Source organism: Alligator sinensis, unplaced genomic scaffold (genome assembly GCF_000455745.1).
Source record: "Alligator sinensis unplaced genomic scaffold, ASM45574v1 scaffold97_1, whole genome shotgun sequence".
Lineage (NCBI taxonomy): Eukaryota > Metazoa > Chordata > Crocodylia > Alligatoridae > Alligator > Alligator sinensis.
Window position 1 is genome coordinate 688,574 of NW_005841921.1, and position 16,534 is coordinate 705,107.

Below are 16,534 nucleotides of genomic sequence, written 5' to 3' on the forward strand. Positions count from 1 at the left end.
GCACACAAAACAACTTGCAACAAAAGATGTGTATTTTTCAACATACTGTTGCACATAGTCTTTATTGAGGGACTTTCATTCATGCTGTTGCTAAAGATGAAGACAAGTGCAAATCTCTATTCAGTTTGAGACTAGAAAAATATTAATTCCATCCGGTTGACTAAGGCAAAAGCAGCTCATTAAGCTCGTCAAAATAAAAATACACATGTTTAATAGTCATTTCCCAACGTAATTGCCAGATCATTTCAGGGACTCTAACTAATCTAGAGGGATCACATTTTATCCATGGAAGGAGACAGCTTCATTTACTTAACTTCTGAGTGCTATGGATATTGCACTGCTCATTAGAGAAAGTATTAACAAAAAGCTTCATTTGACAGAACTAATCTATCTGATGATTTCTGGAAATTGTTAATGTTTGCTCCACTGAGAAATCCTGAAAATAATGAGAAGCAGAATCTTGGTCTTCAAAACTCCTAATCATACAGTTGTTTGAAAAGAAAGCTCTGTCCATTTTCCTCCCTCTGAAAGGTTTCATGAGAAGTAACTCAGTTAACTGGAACTTTATCTTACTGGAGTGATATCATATGGATATCACATGGAATGATATCATAAGGCATAGTCAATATAGAAGTCTAGAGGAAGATGTTAACCTGATTTAAACAATAACAAGTTGACCTATATCAAAGCCACAGCCACAGCTTTAGCAAAGGCCAAGTGTGACACATCAAATGTGTCAGGTATGCACCTGTATTTGCATATGCAAAAAAGACCTTGGTATTTGCAGGGTCGTGATTATTTGTATATACTCACTGTGCAAGCAGTGCTTTCGCTGTCTGACAGTCGCTGGTGCAGGTCAAACCAGAGAGTCTAAAAAAGCACAAAAAGAAACAGTATAATTTCAATGAACAAGGAACAAAGATCTGAAAAAGGCCCCTTTTATGATCTGAATGTATTACATCGAGTCAGGCCTAGTGTCTGATGTGGCTAATATGATGCCACATCTCTCCTACTTACAGTCTGGCCCCCGGACGTGAGCCCCTGCATAACAACTGTCCCTCTTCAGTAAGTGTGACTGGGATCAATATTTGGAGTCTTTCCCATTAGGAGTCTGTAATCAGTGTACAGAGTAACAAGATACTCTTCTTAAAACCAAAGCACTATTTATTTTGACAGTAGGAAGAAAAGAGAGGAGAAAAGGATTTTAAATCAACAGTTCATAGGCATATTGATCTTATCAATGGCCATACCATCACATTACGGGGACCTAGGCAGGCCTAGTTTCCTCAGGTATTCCCACAGGGTCATGCACATCAGTCTATAGTCTTTCTGAACAACTCCTGAACAGCTATTTTCCCTCTATGAAAGACAGTCCCTTTCTAAACTGCTGTCCTTTGGATCATTTGGTTCCCAGATGTTGTTTTGTCCTTATATTTTCTCTTAAGCCACTTCTCAGAATATACTCCATTCCATTCCTGTCTCCTTTCCTTACAACCTTGTTATTACACTAAATCAAGATATTCACACAGTAAATACTCAGTAAGTGGTTATAGAGCAGTTCCATGTCCCTCAGTCTCAACATCTGACACTGGTGGGATGCAATTAATTTAGCAATGTTTTGCATTAGTGGCATGATCAAACACTCATATCAAATAATTTAGTTTTGAATAGTAGGGCTGGAAGGGACTTCAGGAATGCATCTAATTCAGTCCCCTTGCTCAAGGCAGGATCACCAGACAAGTATTTGTCTAACCTTATATTAAACTTTCAAGGATGGAGTTCCCACCACTTCCCTGGGTAATCTGTTCCAATGCTTTACCATCCTCATAGTAAAAAAGGTTTCCTAATCTCCAACCTAAATTTCCCTTGCTGCAATTTAAGCCTGTTACACCTTGTCCTGTCTCCCAAGGCCACAAAGAATAGTCTATTGCAGGAGTTTTCAACCTTTTAAAATAAGTGTTCCCCTAGCGGCCCCCTTTTTAGTAAGTGTACCCCAGGAGGGGAGGCAAGTGGCCAGATGCCAAGTGGGGGTGTGGGGGGGGGGAAGGCGAGCAGTCAGACGCGGAGAGGAGGCATGGCAAGCGGTGGACTGTCTGACTGCTCACGGTCCTGCTCTCGCTCCGCCATGGTTCTGCTCCTGTGAGGCGGCCGGGAGGGGGGGTGCTCCATCTGTGTACCCTCTGGGACCTTTCAAAGTACCTCCAGGGGTATGTGTACCCCCAGTTGACAACCCCTGATCTATTGCTATCCTTATCACCACACTTCAAGTATTTGAAAATTGTTATCAAATCCCCCTTCAACCTTCTCTTTTCCAGACTAAATAATTCTAGTTCTTTCAACCTTTCCTAAATCATGTTTAGCAACATACTGATGAAAAGCAATCACTTAAAAAATAACCACTCTTTTATCCCAGCCCATCCTTTCTGTGTCTTTAAAAAAATAGTTGGATCTAGCAAAAGGACACCTCCATCCATATGCAAAAGAAGCATGATGCTGGTTGCGGCAACGTACAGCTGGATGACAGCTACTCTACCAAAGTTCTACAATTGTGACAACCTCAGTGATTATGCGGAATTTCAGCCAACAGCAGCCATTCTGTTCTTGGCCTCTCTGCTGGGAATGACAACAAAATCTATAGCAGGGGCAATCCAATTTACCGGATCCCATGGGCTGGATATGGCCTGCAGGGCTTCTCATGAGCCAGATTACCCACCACTGGTATTGAGTTTGCAGCTTGTTGGAGGGGCTGCTGGATGCACTGCACTGGCATGGCTCCAGAACCAGTGGGGTGGATGCTGCTGCTGCTCACCCCCTCCCATCCCCCTGCTGATTGGAGTTTCCAGTGGTAATGGTACAAGGCTTGCTACCAATTTTTAGCCACCCAGCCCAACCATCAGAAGTAAATTTGCATATGCTATTTGCTCACAGTAGTAGCTGAACAAATTAATTTAACATATCTTGAAAGTCAAAGTTATGCAATTACTTCATCACCTTAATAGCATGAATACTAATAGTTTAGTTAATGTGTGTATGAGCAGTGGAACTCTTCTTGTGTCTTTTATCTATCACTTTCAACACCTAAACTAATTTAACACTAAAAAAACATTTTCCTAGGCTCCCAAAGTGAGGCAGAGAAGGTGTTTCCTCAGCAACTTGCACAGAAGGCAGGAGCTCCAACAGACACAGAAAACAGAGTTATTTACTGGTGACAGCCACCCAACTTCACATGTTTCTCTTGAACCTGAAATGCCAATTCCTAATCAATTATGTTGAGACCAATCTCAAGGCTGCAAGTTGCAAACAACAGTATGTTATTTATTTATTATGATGGGATTGAATTCTGAGCACATAACATATAGGGGCCTACCAAAATTGTGATTTTGCAGTTTTCATGGAAACTGTGATTTTGGGCAAGCTTTGCAAAAAAGCATGAGCTCCCTGGAAGAAAAAATTAGAGAAAATAAATTGCTGGCTCCCACTGGAGAGCCATCAGTCCTTGTGGCTGCTGTAGCCCAGCTGTATACCCTGCTGGAAGGGGAGGTGGTGCTGCCAACACAGCAAGATTGGTGCCCACCAATTTCGCAGGAAGATGCCGGTGGCTGCATCCCACCACTGATTGTCGGTGAGGGCTGTCTATCATATGGCTCCACCCCTCTCCACCAATCAGTGGCAAGGGGTGAGGCCACTGGCATTTTCCTGTGAAATCGGCGGGCAGCTGCCTCAAGTTTGGTAGATCCTTAATAATACACCCTTAAAGGGTAGCAACAATTTACAGCTGATATTCACTGTCTTCTCTAGGAGAGGAGAAAATAAGAACAAGAGTGGAGCTGAGACTACAGGTGAACTAATGAGACATGAAGCAACTTAACATTGTTCACCCTTTTCCTTGGGCTCTGGAGTCTGCTTGCATTCCATTCTAGCTCTTTGTTCTCACATCCAAGGCCTCAAACAAACCTGGCTCCTCCCTTTAGCTCTCACTTTCTCCTGCTGTCCACCCCATCTGTATGTTCTTCCCATTTCCATCTCCTTAGCACCCATACACATCACGTATTTTACCGTGCTGCTCCCTAAGACCCTGACCCAGCAAGCACTCTTAATTTTGCTATTGTAAGTCATTCCAGTACTTTCACTAAAACTAGCTGTGACAGTAAAAGTTAAGCACATGCATAGGTGTTTGCAAGATTGGGAGACTAAGCTCAGAAAATATTCAGCTCCCTGCACTTTGAGTAGAAATTCATTTAAATCCTCTGCATTGTGACACTCTTCCAGGAATCTTTCGGACCTTGCCCTCTTCAAACATAGTCTCTGTACATACTCCCATAGCTCAACTGTTGCACTGAGTCTGGTCTTGCATTTGCTTTGTCCATTGTATCTATTTCAAGGCTAATTATGTAGTTCACTGGGTCCTGCCTTTGGGATGCCAAAGATCTCCTTTCAAAATGGTATATGTATTCCTGAAGAGTCAGAAGATAACCCTTAAACACAGAGTATAATATTCTGCCATTGTGGGCTTCAGCCACTATACACGTATGGGGATATCTCACATCAGAAAAAGTGGAACAACCATTTCTATGACTGGCCAATTTACACTGGACCAACCTATCTCAGAGGTTTGCAATGCTCACAGCGGTGGCAAGTGGATCCAAGAGGGCGCCATCCAGGTCTGGTGATAAGCTTAAGATAAATGCAATTTAGCACTTAGTGCTGCAGTTTTCCACACCAGTATCATCTCCTCATGTGAGATATCTACTGATATGGAACCAGGCAGAGAGCCAACAACATCAGGTGTTCACCACAGGCTGCTACTTTGAGCAATGTACAATTTATACAACATTCAAATTGGGCCAGCCTCAATACACCCGCTTTCCAGCACCAGCCCTCCCCCAAAACCCTGCATTAGGAACAACAAATCTTTTCCTGTAAATTCTCTCTCAACTGCATATTTAATTGGCATCTTAAATTACAGATTTCTCATATGAGACACAGATGGGATCCTTGATAAGTCTGCAGAGTTCAAGCTCAACAGAGAGAAAATTGACTTGTTCCCCAACCCCGTACATAAACGACCTGGGACAAAAATGTTGAGATTAAAAAACACAGTCCCTACTGTTTGCCCACAGAGAAAGTGGGGAGCTTACTGCAGAGCATCAGGATATTTAAAACATTTGAATCAGAACTGAGTGCAATGTTATGAGTAATAACATGTTTCTGTATGGCATAGGGCTGAGTTACCTTTAGTTTGGGGTACTCTGTGAACAGGGCTATTGCCTTCCTCACAATTTTCTTATGCTAGTAGAACTGCCAGTTGTTTAAAAGCTGAAGGCCTAATAATGCCTGTGTAATGCTGTCCCAGGCCCCAGCAGGTTATGCAACTGGTATGTTTCTCAGTATGCACCTGGCATTTTTAACTTCTTCCTAGAATGTTGAAGAGATTCTGAACGATATAACACAAACCAGGTTCTTAACTTGGGGACCACTGAAGGCCATTCTCAGTAACTAACTAAAAATGTTGTTTGCTCAACAGCAAAATTAATTTGGAGCTGCTTAAGTCCCCCTGAACAGATTTTTCAGGAAGTTATTTTGTTACTCATCCAGCTCTCCATGAGGGATTCAGGACATATGCCAAAGCAGCAGGGGCTGATCCAGAGCAGATGCAGTGTCATGGTTGCAAAACAGCAGCAGCATTCACCCCCTGGGCTCCAGAGCCATAGGAAACCTGATCAGTTGGTGAATTTAGAACTCACTGCATATACATGGCACAGCCAAAGTTGCAGGGGGAAGACACCCCTCTTGCCTTCACTACTGCAAAGCAGTCCTCCTTCCCATGGTGTCCTGCATACAATCCTTTCCCTCCTAAAGCATCTTTGCTGCACAAAACAACATAACATAATCCCAAAGCAAACATACCAAACATGGAACATACTGAATAATGGACATGTGAATGGTGTTTGTAAAAGATGCTATTCATTTATAGCTCTTCTGCTTCTTATTTGGATAATGCCACTAATAATGCCACCAGGTGCTTTTGAAGAGTTTGAAGTCTTTTTAAATAAGGAACCCCATCTCCTTAGTATTGGAGGCTTATGAAAGGAAGGCAGGAAGGATTTATAGGCATGATTGTAGCAAGTCAATGTCATTCTTCATCACTCCAACCTTAAAGCCATCACTTAAGCAGCACTATCTTGGCAAGGAAATGAAAAAGAGAAATAGATAATAGGTGAATTGAGAGCAGGAGGGCTACTGTGCTTCAGCCACCTTTCTCTCTGTGTATCCATTTATATCCAAGCCATATTAAAATCACTGCCAACATTGCTCTGCTGTGACCGGGAGTCATATTTTGGATATTGTAAGTGATGGATGCCGGCAGAAGTCAGATGTCACAGAGTTCCGTTGCGCATATACCTATCTCACTATGGCACTTAGGGGTAAGACCAGTCTGACATATGGTTTGCCAACAGTATAATCCTGGGCATCACACAAGCTTCCATACTGGTGCACTTTTTTTTATGTTGAAGTGTCTGCGCAGACGCTGCCTCTGTGCGCAAACCTGACAACAATGCATACAATGATTTGATGTGCACATGTGATACTGCAAAGGTAAAGGTGATGGATGTTTCCAAACTTAAATCTTGCATTTAAGTTTTACCATAGTTGGCCCTCAGTGACACATTTTATAAATAAAAATACAAAAAAGATAGGTGCAACTGGGAAAGTGTGGCCTGGATTCCAAATTAAATGTTATTTCACCTTTCATTAATGCTTGATATATCCTTTTAAAAACACAAAATTGGGGGAGGAAAGTGTCACAACCCAATTAAGTAGTGCCCATGTCACAAGCAAGTGAAACCATTCAAAGCAGTTTTATTTTGCACTAGGTTAACTAAGGGTTAACAGAAATTCTTGCCAGTAACGGCCTTTTTGCTGTGCATGCCAACAAGAAATTTATTGCTGCCCCACTAACAGAGATAAAACTTTTGCCTTCTGTGCTTTACATAAATCATTATAACTGGTCAGAGTAATACAGGGAGTAGCCCTAAAATAACACCCTAGCGAAACCGCTATATAATTGGAGATTCTAATTAAATTTATGACGTGGCGAAAACCAATTGGCTATTATACAAATAAAACCCATTTTCACTTCCGTGAAGTTGGAGCAACTCCGTACACACCTTGGAGACCTCTGAACATACGTGTCAGAGTAATTAGACAATTTGATCACTTGTCTAATTTCCCCGTCTCAACCCAATCTCAGACGTAAATCAATGACTGTCGGCCCGACCATTTCTGCCCGAACACCGAACACTTATGCAGACTGACCTGACGAACCCTAAGCTGTAACTAACCAAGTATCTCTGACCTCCGTCTTTCACCACCTTGATGGCGTGAGTAAACAATCTTGCTTTGCAACCGATAAGCATCCGCCTAATTAATTCCACTCCAAGCATCACAAGTACCCGCCTGACGGCCTCTAAGGCTCCGGACCCCCCCCCCGCTGCAGTGCACGGCAGCGACAGAAAGCAGATTCAAACAAAGGAAAAATGCCTGCGCCAACTCAAGGGTGTCAAGTAGGGCTGCGCAAAGCTTCAGTAGTCGATTTGATTCAGAGGAGATTTGGCCTGATTTGGTGGCCAAATCTCCAAATCTGAATTGAATCGGGAGACCCATTAAAAGGTCCAAATAAAATTGGAAGCACTGAACTGATTCAGAGAGATTCAGCGCCGATTCAGCGATTCAGCCATAAACTAAACAGGCAGCAGTCCTTGACCATGCTGGACACAGCTGCCTCCAGCTGGTAAGTCTGTTGTGGTGGGTGGAGGGGGGAGGGAAGGACCCCACAGCAAGGAAGGGATTGGGACTGGGACAAGCTGCCCAGCTGGGGCAGGGGGCCGTGGGACTTGGGGAGGGGGGCTTCTGCCACTGCACGCTGCCACGTGTCACCAGTCCAGGAGGGCATGCGACCGGGCGTGTGCCCCCAGGTCTGTGTGGGGTAGGCTGGGCTAGGCCCTGCACCAGGAGGCTAGCCCCAGCCACAGCCCTGGCTCCGCCCACCCTGCAGAGCACAATGGAGTAGGGCCTATGTGGGGGCTGCAACCCAATCCAGGGTTGCAGACCCCATGTTCTGCTGCTGCTTGCCTAGCCGGGGCAAAGCCGCAGCTTGTCCAGGAGGCACAGGGGGGCTGGAGCAGCTTCCGCTGCTGTGTGCTGCTTGCCTGAGGCAGCACAGCAGCACCATCCTGCGCCTCCCCAACTCAGCTAGGTGAGCGGTGGGAGGGCATAGCCCCTGCTCCCAGCACCTTCCGCCTGGGGCGAGTTGCATCTGCATCATGCCCTCTTCCCCCACCTCCCCCCCAGCTGGGCAAGTGGCAGCAGGGCATAGTCCCTGCTCCCAGTGCTGCCATGCCTGCATCTCATGCCCCCCCGCTCCAGCTGGACAAGTGGAAGCAGGGCAGAGCCCCCACTCCCCACGCTGCCATGGCGTATCCCACGCCCTCCCTGGACAAGCAGTGGCAGGGCAGAGCCCCCGCTCCCAGTGCCTTCCACTGCCCGTCCAGAGGGCAGCCTGGCTTAACCTGCCCCACGCAGATCGGGGGACACACACATGCTCCCATGCCCTCCTGAATCAGTGGCACGTGGCAGCATGCAGTGGCAGAAGCCCCCCTCCCCGAGTGCCATGCCCCCTTACCCCAGCTAGGCAGCTTGTCCTAGCTCCAGCCTCAATCCCTCCCTCACTGTGGGGGTGTTGATCACCCCCTCCCCACACCCTTCCCCTCCCCCCCCTTTACACCACAACAGACTTGCCAGCTGGAGGCAGCTGTGTCCAGCATGGTTGAGGACTTCTGCCTGTTTAGCCTATGGTCGAATCTCCAAATCAGCAATGAATCTTTGGATTTGAATCGGCTGAATTGAATTGGGACAGTGATTTGAACTGAATCGTTGTCCCTCTGAATCGGCCAAATCTGAATCGAATATTTGCCACGTCACACAGGCCTAGCATCAAGCTATTGAAGTGTTCTTGATTGACTGAATCCCAGACCAAGCCTAAAACTGGGTTCAATAACTTACCTTCCCAGCCACAAGGACACACATACAAAAACTAAGAAAGGAAAAGCTAAGGGAACTTCACCCATAAGACAACTGCCAGCTAACTAAAGTGTGCTGCAAACTAGAGTGTGTATTAAAAAGGAAGGACCTATAGGTATAGGTACAGGTACAGAGTTGAAGTTGGGTGGGAGGCAACAAGATGCATCAAGAATCTTTTCAAGAACATGCTGTGTTGGACACAATTAGTACAAAATTGGTACAATAGATGAAAAAAGCATGTAGGGCAGTACAAATATACCTGGTACAATAGGGAAAAGAGGCATATAGAACTGTTGTTATTATGTTCATTCATTAGCTCAATGTGGTGAATAACACCAAATATTTTTTGGTAATGACTAATGATGCATGCGTGGCTCAATTAGGTTATAGTGGCACGATCAAGATAATGATTGGTTAAGAAAACATGCTTGGGAACACTTTTGTGATGCAGACACACTTATATCCTATAAAAAGGGTGGAATAAAATGTATGTTAGATTTATGTTTAATTCTGCACTATTCTTGCTGTCAGCCAGCCTGATCACCAAGTTGATAGTATGGTTATAGTTAAGTTTATACTCACTGGGTAACTGTGTGTTTAGTCAAACTGCATTGTAGAAGCATCAGCACCCAGGCCTTCAGAAGCAAATCTAATAATTGTCATGCATTTTACTGAATTTTAAGCAACAAGGACCATTACCATCACCTAGTCTGAACTTCTGTATAAGACAAGACCATAGAATTTCATCCAGTTGCTCCTGAACTGAGCTCAATAACCTGTGTTTCTCCAATGTATGCAGTCATGGTATGGCTCATTCAAAAGATAGAGTTAGTTAGTTAAGTTAACTATAGTTAACTTAGTTAACCAGTAGTTGATCTTCTTAACAGTGGACCATGGACTCCCCAGCCAATTAGGAAGAATGCATTTGCAGAGTTCAGAGGCATCCTGTGCCAGTCCTTCCAGATGGAAGGGAGCTGAGACAGTGGTGCCAAAAATGAGGCTTATTGAACGTGATGAAAGAGCAGAAGGGACATGAATAATAAACAAGCCTTCTCTCCACAAGCACTTTCCTGGTCCAACCAAAGGCACAAAAAAGGTAAAGATTAAAAGGTGACAAGAAGCATTGCATATGCAGGTATTGTATGATCAGTTTATCCAACTTCCTCTATTGCTTTCTTATTGATTAAACAGGAGTCAGCTGTGTTTTGGGGGAATAAAAGAAAAATTAAATAAAACTTTTGGTAGAATAAAATGACCTTGAGCCATTGGAAAATGACATTCTGTCTCCTTGACAACCAATTTTCTAAAAATATTGTCAAGATGATTACTTACAGAGCTGCCTTAAGTTGTTATGACAACAAGAGGGGAATTGTAAAATCCATTAAGGATATAAACACTACCTCCTTTTTAGAGTTTCCATTACACAAACCATGTCCTATTGATATCTGCCAGAAGCTCTAGGGGTCCTACCAGATCCCTACTCATTTCAGTAGATCAGATGTAAGGTTTCCTCAACTATTTTGTGCACCGATTCATGGCTTCATCACTTCAACCCACTCCATGACAGCTCTCTCTCTCAACCTTCTAACCTCCCTGAGGCATCTTCTGTGTGTTCTGATTGTCCAGTGGCCACAGGACGACAAATGGTTTGGACCTTCTGTCAATATTTAACCCATAGTTTTTCAGATGCCTTAAAACTTTATTTTACATACACATGCATTTAATGCCTTGCTGACACTCTGGGCTTTTCTCCATGGGAAATGGCCTGGAATAGCTATCCTGCACTTGTTCCCTATGTGGACATTTCCATATTAACTACCTCTCTCTACATGTTCCTGTGTGCAGTCAGGAATGCAGGACTAAGAGATTTCTGGGGTCAGAGTCCATCCTTCTCCTATCACAGGCACCAGGTTAGCAAGATTATCCCTTTCATAAACAAACCAAGCTGCATCTTAAAACTATTTAATTTTTTCTTGCTACTACTCCTACTGGAAGGTTGTTCCCAAACTCACTACTCTGGTGTCTAGAAACATCTTTCTAATTTCTAGCCTAAATTTAGTCATGGACAGTTTATACCCATTTTTCCTTGTGCCAAACTCAGTTGTATAGCTTAAATAGTTCTTCTCTTTTCCATGCCTTCCCTCTAACTTTTCTAACAGATGAACCCTCGGCTTAGATAAGAAGTTTGTCCATAAATGAATGACCCTGTACTTTGCACAACTGAACTGGAATGCAGCAAACTCATTCGGCACCCAGGGTGCAGGGGATATGCTGACCACTGTCAGAGAGGGGAGGGGTGAGGAACAGAAAGGGAAATTTTACCTGCTCAAGCTCGCTGCACAGGGAAGGCAGCTGCTACTGCTAGTGCTGCCACTGCTGTTGCCATTGCTGCTACAGCAGCAGAGGCAGTAGCAGCAGCATCCGCCTTCCCTGTACAGAGAGCCCCAGCAGCAGTGGCAGAGACAGAGAGGGAGATGGAGGGAGAGTATCCAGAGGTCAAGGATCTGCTCCTAGGGCCCCATTCACTTTCCCCCACCCAAGATATGCTATTGGGCAAATGACTGTGCCTACCTGGAGAAACCCCCCTGGAGGGAGGGGAGGGGAGCACCATTCCATATGCGCCCTCCCCCCCACTGCCCCAGATGCACTGATGGGTGCAGGGCCATGGCAAAGTCATGGTGGGGAATACTGGCTTCCCCTCATAGTTAGTATATGGGGCTGGTGCCCTGCTTGCCCCTTCTCACCTCCTGCCAGTCACATTACTGCTACTGAATTTCATCCATTTCCTATTATACCAGACCTACTACTATTACTATGCTTAAGTTCACAGCCTGGAACATTTCATAATAACTTCCCCATGTAGACAAGGCTTAACTTCAAACTTCCCTTTTGTCAATGCTGCTCATGTAATTTTGGGTAATGCTAGTGTGACATAAGGGTTCTGTCTGAAAGGCAGGTCGTAGGTGTTCATAGCTTTATGACTACAAACCTCTACAAAATGTTTCTGTTTATTTAAGTTTCTTTCAATCACTGGGGTGGAAATATCAAGGTTAAGGAATTCTATACACTGCTTGTTTTCATTTTTTATAACAAGCCATGTTGGCACTTACACAGCAAGGCCCAGGTGTTCCACAGCTCATGGTATTTATTCCAGGTCATTGTTCTTCACAGACCTGTTCTGGACAAATTCCAAGGGATCACAAGGTCAGGGGGTCCCCAGAGTAACTAGCGGAAGGCAAGAGAAGTTGTTCCTAGTATAAACAAAGTTTGCCTTGAAAGTTATTTTAGAAAGATGCCTGGGACTGAACACAACCTTAAGTGTCTTCAATTTGAGACACTGTCCATTTGGGTCAGCAAAGGCAGAATGCATCAGGAGAAGTATGCATGAGCTCAGCTTCACCTTTTCAGAAAAAAATGACAGTCAAGGTCCTTCACAGTCAGGTGCACTTTATAAATATAATTTGTTCTCCATAAGCGAAGTGAGAAACATTTAGATTCTCAGTTAGGAGACATGCCTGGATGTTCCACTCTGTTACTCTTTAACTGAAATTTAAATGAACTAAAATTGAAATTTAACTGAAAAAGGAGAATTAAGAAAGTTCCAGCTAAAAGTTAACAGGCTGGAAATGGGATTTTCAACATTATTCTGGGTTTTGACACAATTCATATGTTCTGGAGCCTCCATTGCATGGTACAAATTCATGCAAACATGGTTCCTAATCTGAAACCATCACTGCCACTGCAGTGGCAGGACACTGCTTTCCTCCCTCTGCTTTTTACCGGTGGGCTGTTGTAGGGTATTTTTGGTTTTGTTTTCATAGTGTGTTTTGCAGCTTTGGTGGGAGAGAATTTGGGGTAGACAATTTTAGGACTTTTTAAATAAATGGTTGCTTGTAAACACCAGGGACTGGACTTGATGGTCTGAATAGGCTCTTTCTAGTCTATTTTCCTATGAACAACTTATAATATAAATAGGCAATCAGGGCAAAGTTGGGAGAAGAAAAAGCAGCACAGACTCAACATGCCACATCCAAAGTCACACAACAGGTCAGAAGTTGAATGAGTAATAGAAATTCCATTTATTAATTCCTAGTCTAATGCCTTATTCATCAGATTCAGAGTTTCATTTATACTAGGTGTTAATTTTCAAAGATAGGGATGAAGTTGCCCACAAAACTTCTTCAAGAACATTATTTTTTAATTACATTCAGCTTATTGGAAATACACTGCTCTGATAAGGTAATAACTAGCACACAGCTCAACAAACATAAGTCATTAGAGAGAGGTAATGAGAACAGTTAATGAAATGAACCAGGTAAAAACTCCTTTTTGACTATCCATTTGCATCTGTTACTGTGTTTTTTTGCAGCACTGTTTCTCCAATGGCTTGGGGCCTAAGTCAAAAGTTATAGTAGTATTTATAGTTTGATTGCTAAAAGATTGAAAATAAAGCAGTAATTCAAAACCTGAGTACAGTAGGTCTGGAGGTAATATTGGAGGTAAAACACAATTTGTTTTTAATATGGGTCTGTCACTCAGATGGATTAAAGGTATTATTAAAGTGGTATTTTGAGAAAGATAGTATCTAGTGGCTTAGAAGGTAAAGGGAGCCAGTTTCAGAAAGGAGAATGGTGCTTTTTATGGAACTGGGTCAGAACTGCAGAGTGAAATCCCACAGGATCCTAGGACCACTCAAACCTCAGTACTCTCTATGCCAAGTGCAAGACGCACTTCTTTTGCCCTTGCTGTCTCTCATAGATGCATACAGCAGGTAATACACAAAATGGAATGAACAGAAGGAATCACAGTGACAGATACTAATCATATTGCTTAATACTCTATACAGTACTAAGGTGCACAGATAAAATGGTGTCAATCTGAATAGACAGGGAGAGCCACAATCAGAGTAAATGGATGCGGTTAGAGAGAAGGGCTGAAGGGATTCCTTTGGAGAGTTAATGCAATGAAAGCTGACAAGTAGGACAGCTCAATGCTGATTGAGTATGAAACAATAATGGGCTGTGTGGTATTTCAAACACACTACAAAACTTCAGAGATGTACTTTGTACTCTAGAGAATTGCTAGTGCTACTGTATCCCGGAGATACTTAGATTCTGGGGACCACTGCTGGGCAATAAGGCCATATTTCCTACTTTTATCTTTGTGGAATATCAGTGATTCTTATGGATCTTGACTAAGGACCACTTTGCTGTACTCAACAGTAAGTCTTATATATGAATCAAGCATACGTTTTCCTCCAGCATCGTTATATTCCCTTCTCTGCCTGAGAGCGCCAAGTTGGAAAAAAAAAAATTCTTAGAACAGGGAGTTGGCAGTTTACATCTGAGTTTCATAGGCAATATGAAGCCAAGCCTCCCGTTCCCATGAGGACCTTCCACTTTGAGATGAAAAGCAATATTTAAGGGCTCAGAATTATTAGTTCTGACATGACTCCTCCATCCAGGAGCAAACAGCAGGTCTTCCTATTCTCTTTGTCCTACATAACAATGAATACACAGGGTGTGTCTACATGTTGCCCTATGGCAATGTTGTTACTGCACTGTGCTTTAGTACATCCTTTTGGCAGTACTAAAGTATGGCGCAGTAATTGCTCATACTGTGCCATATGCATAGCGCATGGTTATATCGCTAAACATTTTAGCCACTTCCCCCACTGCTTCACCTGAAGTCTTTCGTTTCCCATATAAAGCTTTGCTGGCAAAGAGCCTTACTTCAAGTTGCTTCATAAGGGCTCCTTTTTATACCAGCTCCTCCATCCAATGCACACAAGTACATACAAGCAATCTGAGAGTCCACGTGAGCCAAATTCTTTAAGGATAATTTTCTTTATTAACAAAAATTGAGCCTCGCCAGACCTCCCCAAAAGCTCAATAAGCTTTAAACAGGCCCCAGAGATATCTAAAGGTCTATTACTATTGTTTTATTCAGAAGGTAAATAATGCTGGTAACTCTAAAGGATTTTTGGTTTGCATGTCATAAAAGAGTTAAAAGAACAACTGTCCATTCAAACTGTAGAGTGCACGGTGCTACATGCCCTGGCCTATCCAAAAGTGATATAATGTTAAGAAGTTTGAATCCAGGACATGTGTAGCGAAGGAAGGTTATGAAGGTTCAAGATCCAGTGAATTTTCCACGTCTAAGGAGGTACTGACCTTGTAACATATATTAAGCATGTGCAGTGAAGACCTGGTAACAGGAATTTTGGCACCAAAAAGGTGACCAACATCTTATGAGGCAAGATGAATAATGAGTAGACTAGAGTTTGAAGATTGATGTTTGTTTCAATGTGATAATTGACAGACGAATCAACTGGATGAGCGGCATGTGCTCTAGACATATGATTGGACTGATAATATGGTGTGATTTTGGGATATAAAAGGGGCCTGAGCTCCACTCTGGTGTGTGTCTGGTTCTGGGTGTGTGGGAGTTCTCATGTCTGAGGTGTGAATCTAGTGTAAGTTTGAGACTGTGAGAAATTAAGGGTGTTTTGTGAGTGCTTCATGTCTGTGGTCTAATACAATTTGAGTTGAGTTGATCTAATAAAAGATATCAGATTTACCCAAAGAACCTTGTCTGCCTGGTGTCTGTGGAATGCTTGGAGTTGTGTGTAGCCTGAGTGGAGCAAGGCTCCCCAGCGATCACTTTGGGATTCAGCCACAGACTAGGACCAGTGCCCATTGACCAACACCCATATGGTAAAGTGTCACCCGTTCCCTTTGTAAAAGGAGGAAGAATATCCTGGAGAAGGGAAAATCTTATGGGGAGGTGGGGGAATCCTCACAGTTCTCACTTAAAGCACAGGGCCTGAGACCCTGTGAGAGCTAAGCTGTCTGTGTATGTACATTGCAAAATTGCTTGGAGTACACAAACTGAACTTTTTCATTCTGTTCCCTCTCTCTCTCATTGTTTTCTTACTCACCATTGTATTATAATTTTTGTATATAACCATTGTTGGTGTGGTTGTCTGTTTATTATTAATACATTCTTGTGGTTTCTAGTTAAGTAATGAGTCTTTTTTATTTGTACTAGTGGCGCAGGAGCACTCCACTATAAGCGAACACCCTACTTAGAATCGCCAATCACCTTAAAAATCCTTTCCCTGAGCTGAATTTTAAGAGGAGTAATGTCCTCATTTGTTTAATTAAGTGTTCAGCATTTAACAAAACCATGTTTAAAAAATGATAGGTTGGTAACAGAGACAACAGGCTTGACTCTGATTTTAGTCATATGGCTGCCTATCTAATAAAGGAGATGAAATATTGTGGATTAAGAGATTCTCTGCAATTCATTGTAAATTTTCCTTTTACATTAAAGAAGCAGTATTTGGCCCTTTTAGCAGTGTATAAGCCAGGGGTCGGCAATTATTTTGGGTGGAGAGCTGCTTACCGAGTTTTGGCAAGCTGTTGAGGGCCGCATGGGTAGCACCCCCCCC

The 16,534-nt window shown here is 43.2% G+C and overlaps 1 protein-coding gene across 5 annotated transcripts in view; it reads right to left on the minus strand.

Annotated features, from left to right (window-relative positions):
* NECAB2 (N-terminal EF-hand calcium binding protein 2) overlaps positions 1 to 16,534 on the minus strand; it is a 425,733-nt gene that overhangs the window by 91,961 nt on the left and 317,238 nt on the right. For all 5 annotated transcript variants that reach the window (XR_003092925.1, XR_003092924.1, XM_025198410.1 and 2 more), the window contains exon 9: positions 814 to 870. Coding sequence is in view for 3 of the 5 variants with exons in the window: in XM_025198410.1 (XP_025054195.1) it covers positions 814 to 870 (57 nt within the window). In the remaining 2 variants the exon portion in view is untranslated. The remainder of the gene's footprint in view (positions 1 to 813; positions 871 to 16,534) is intronic.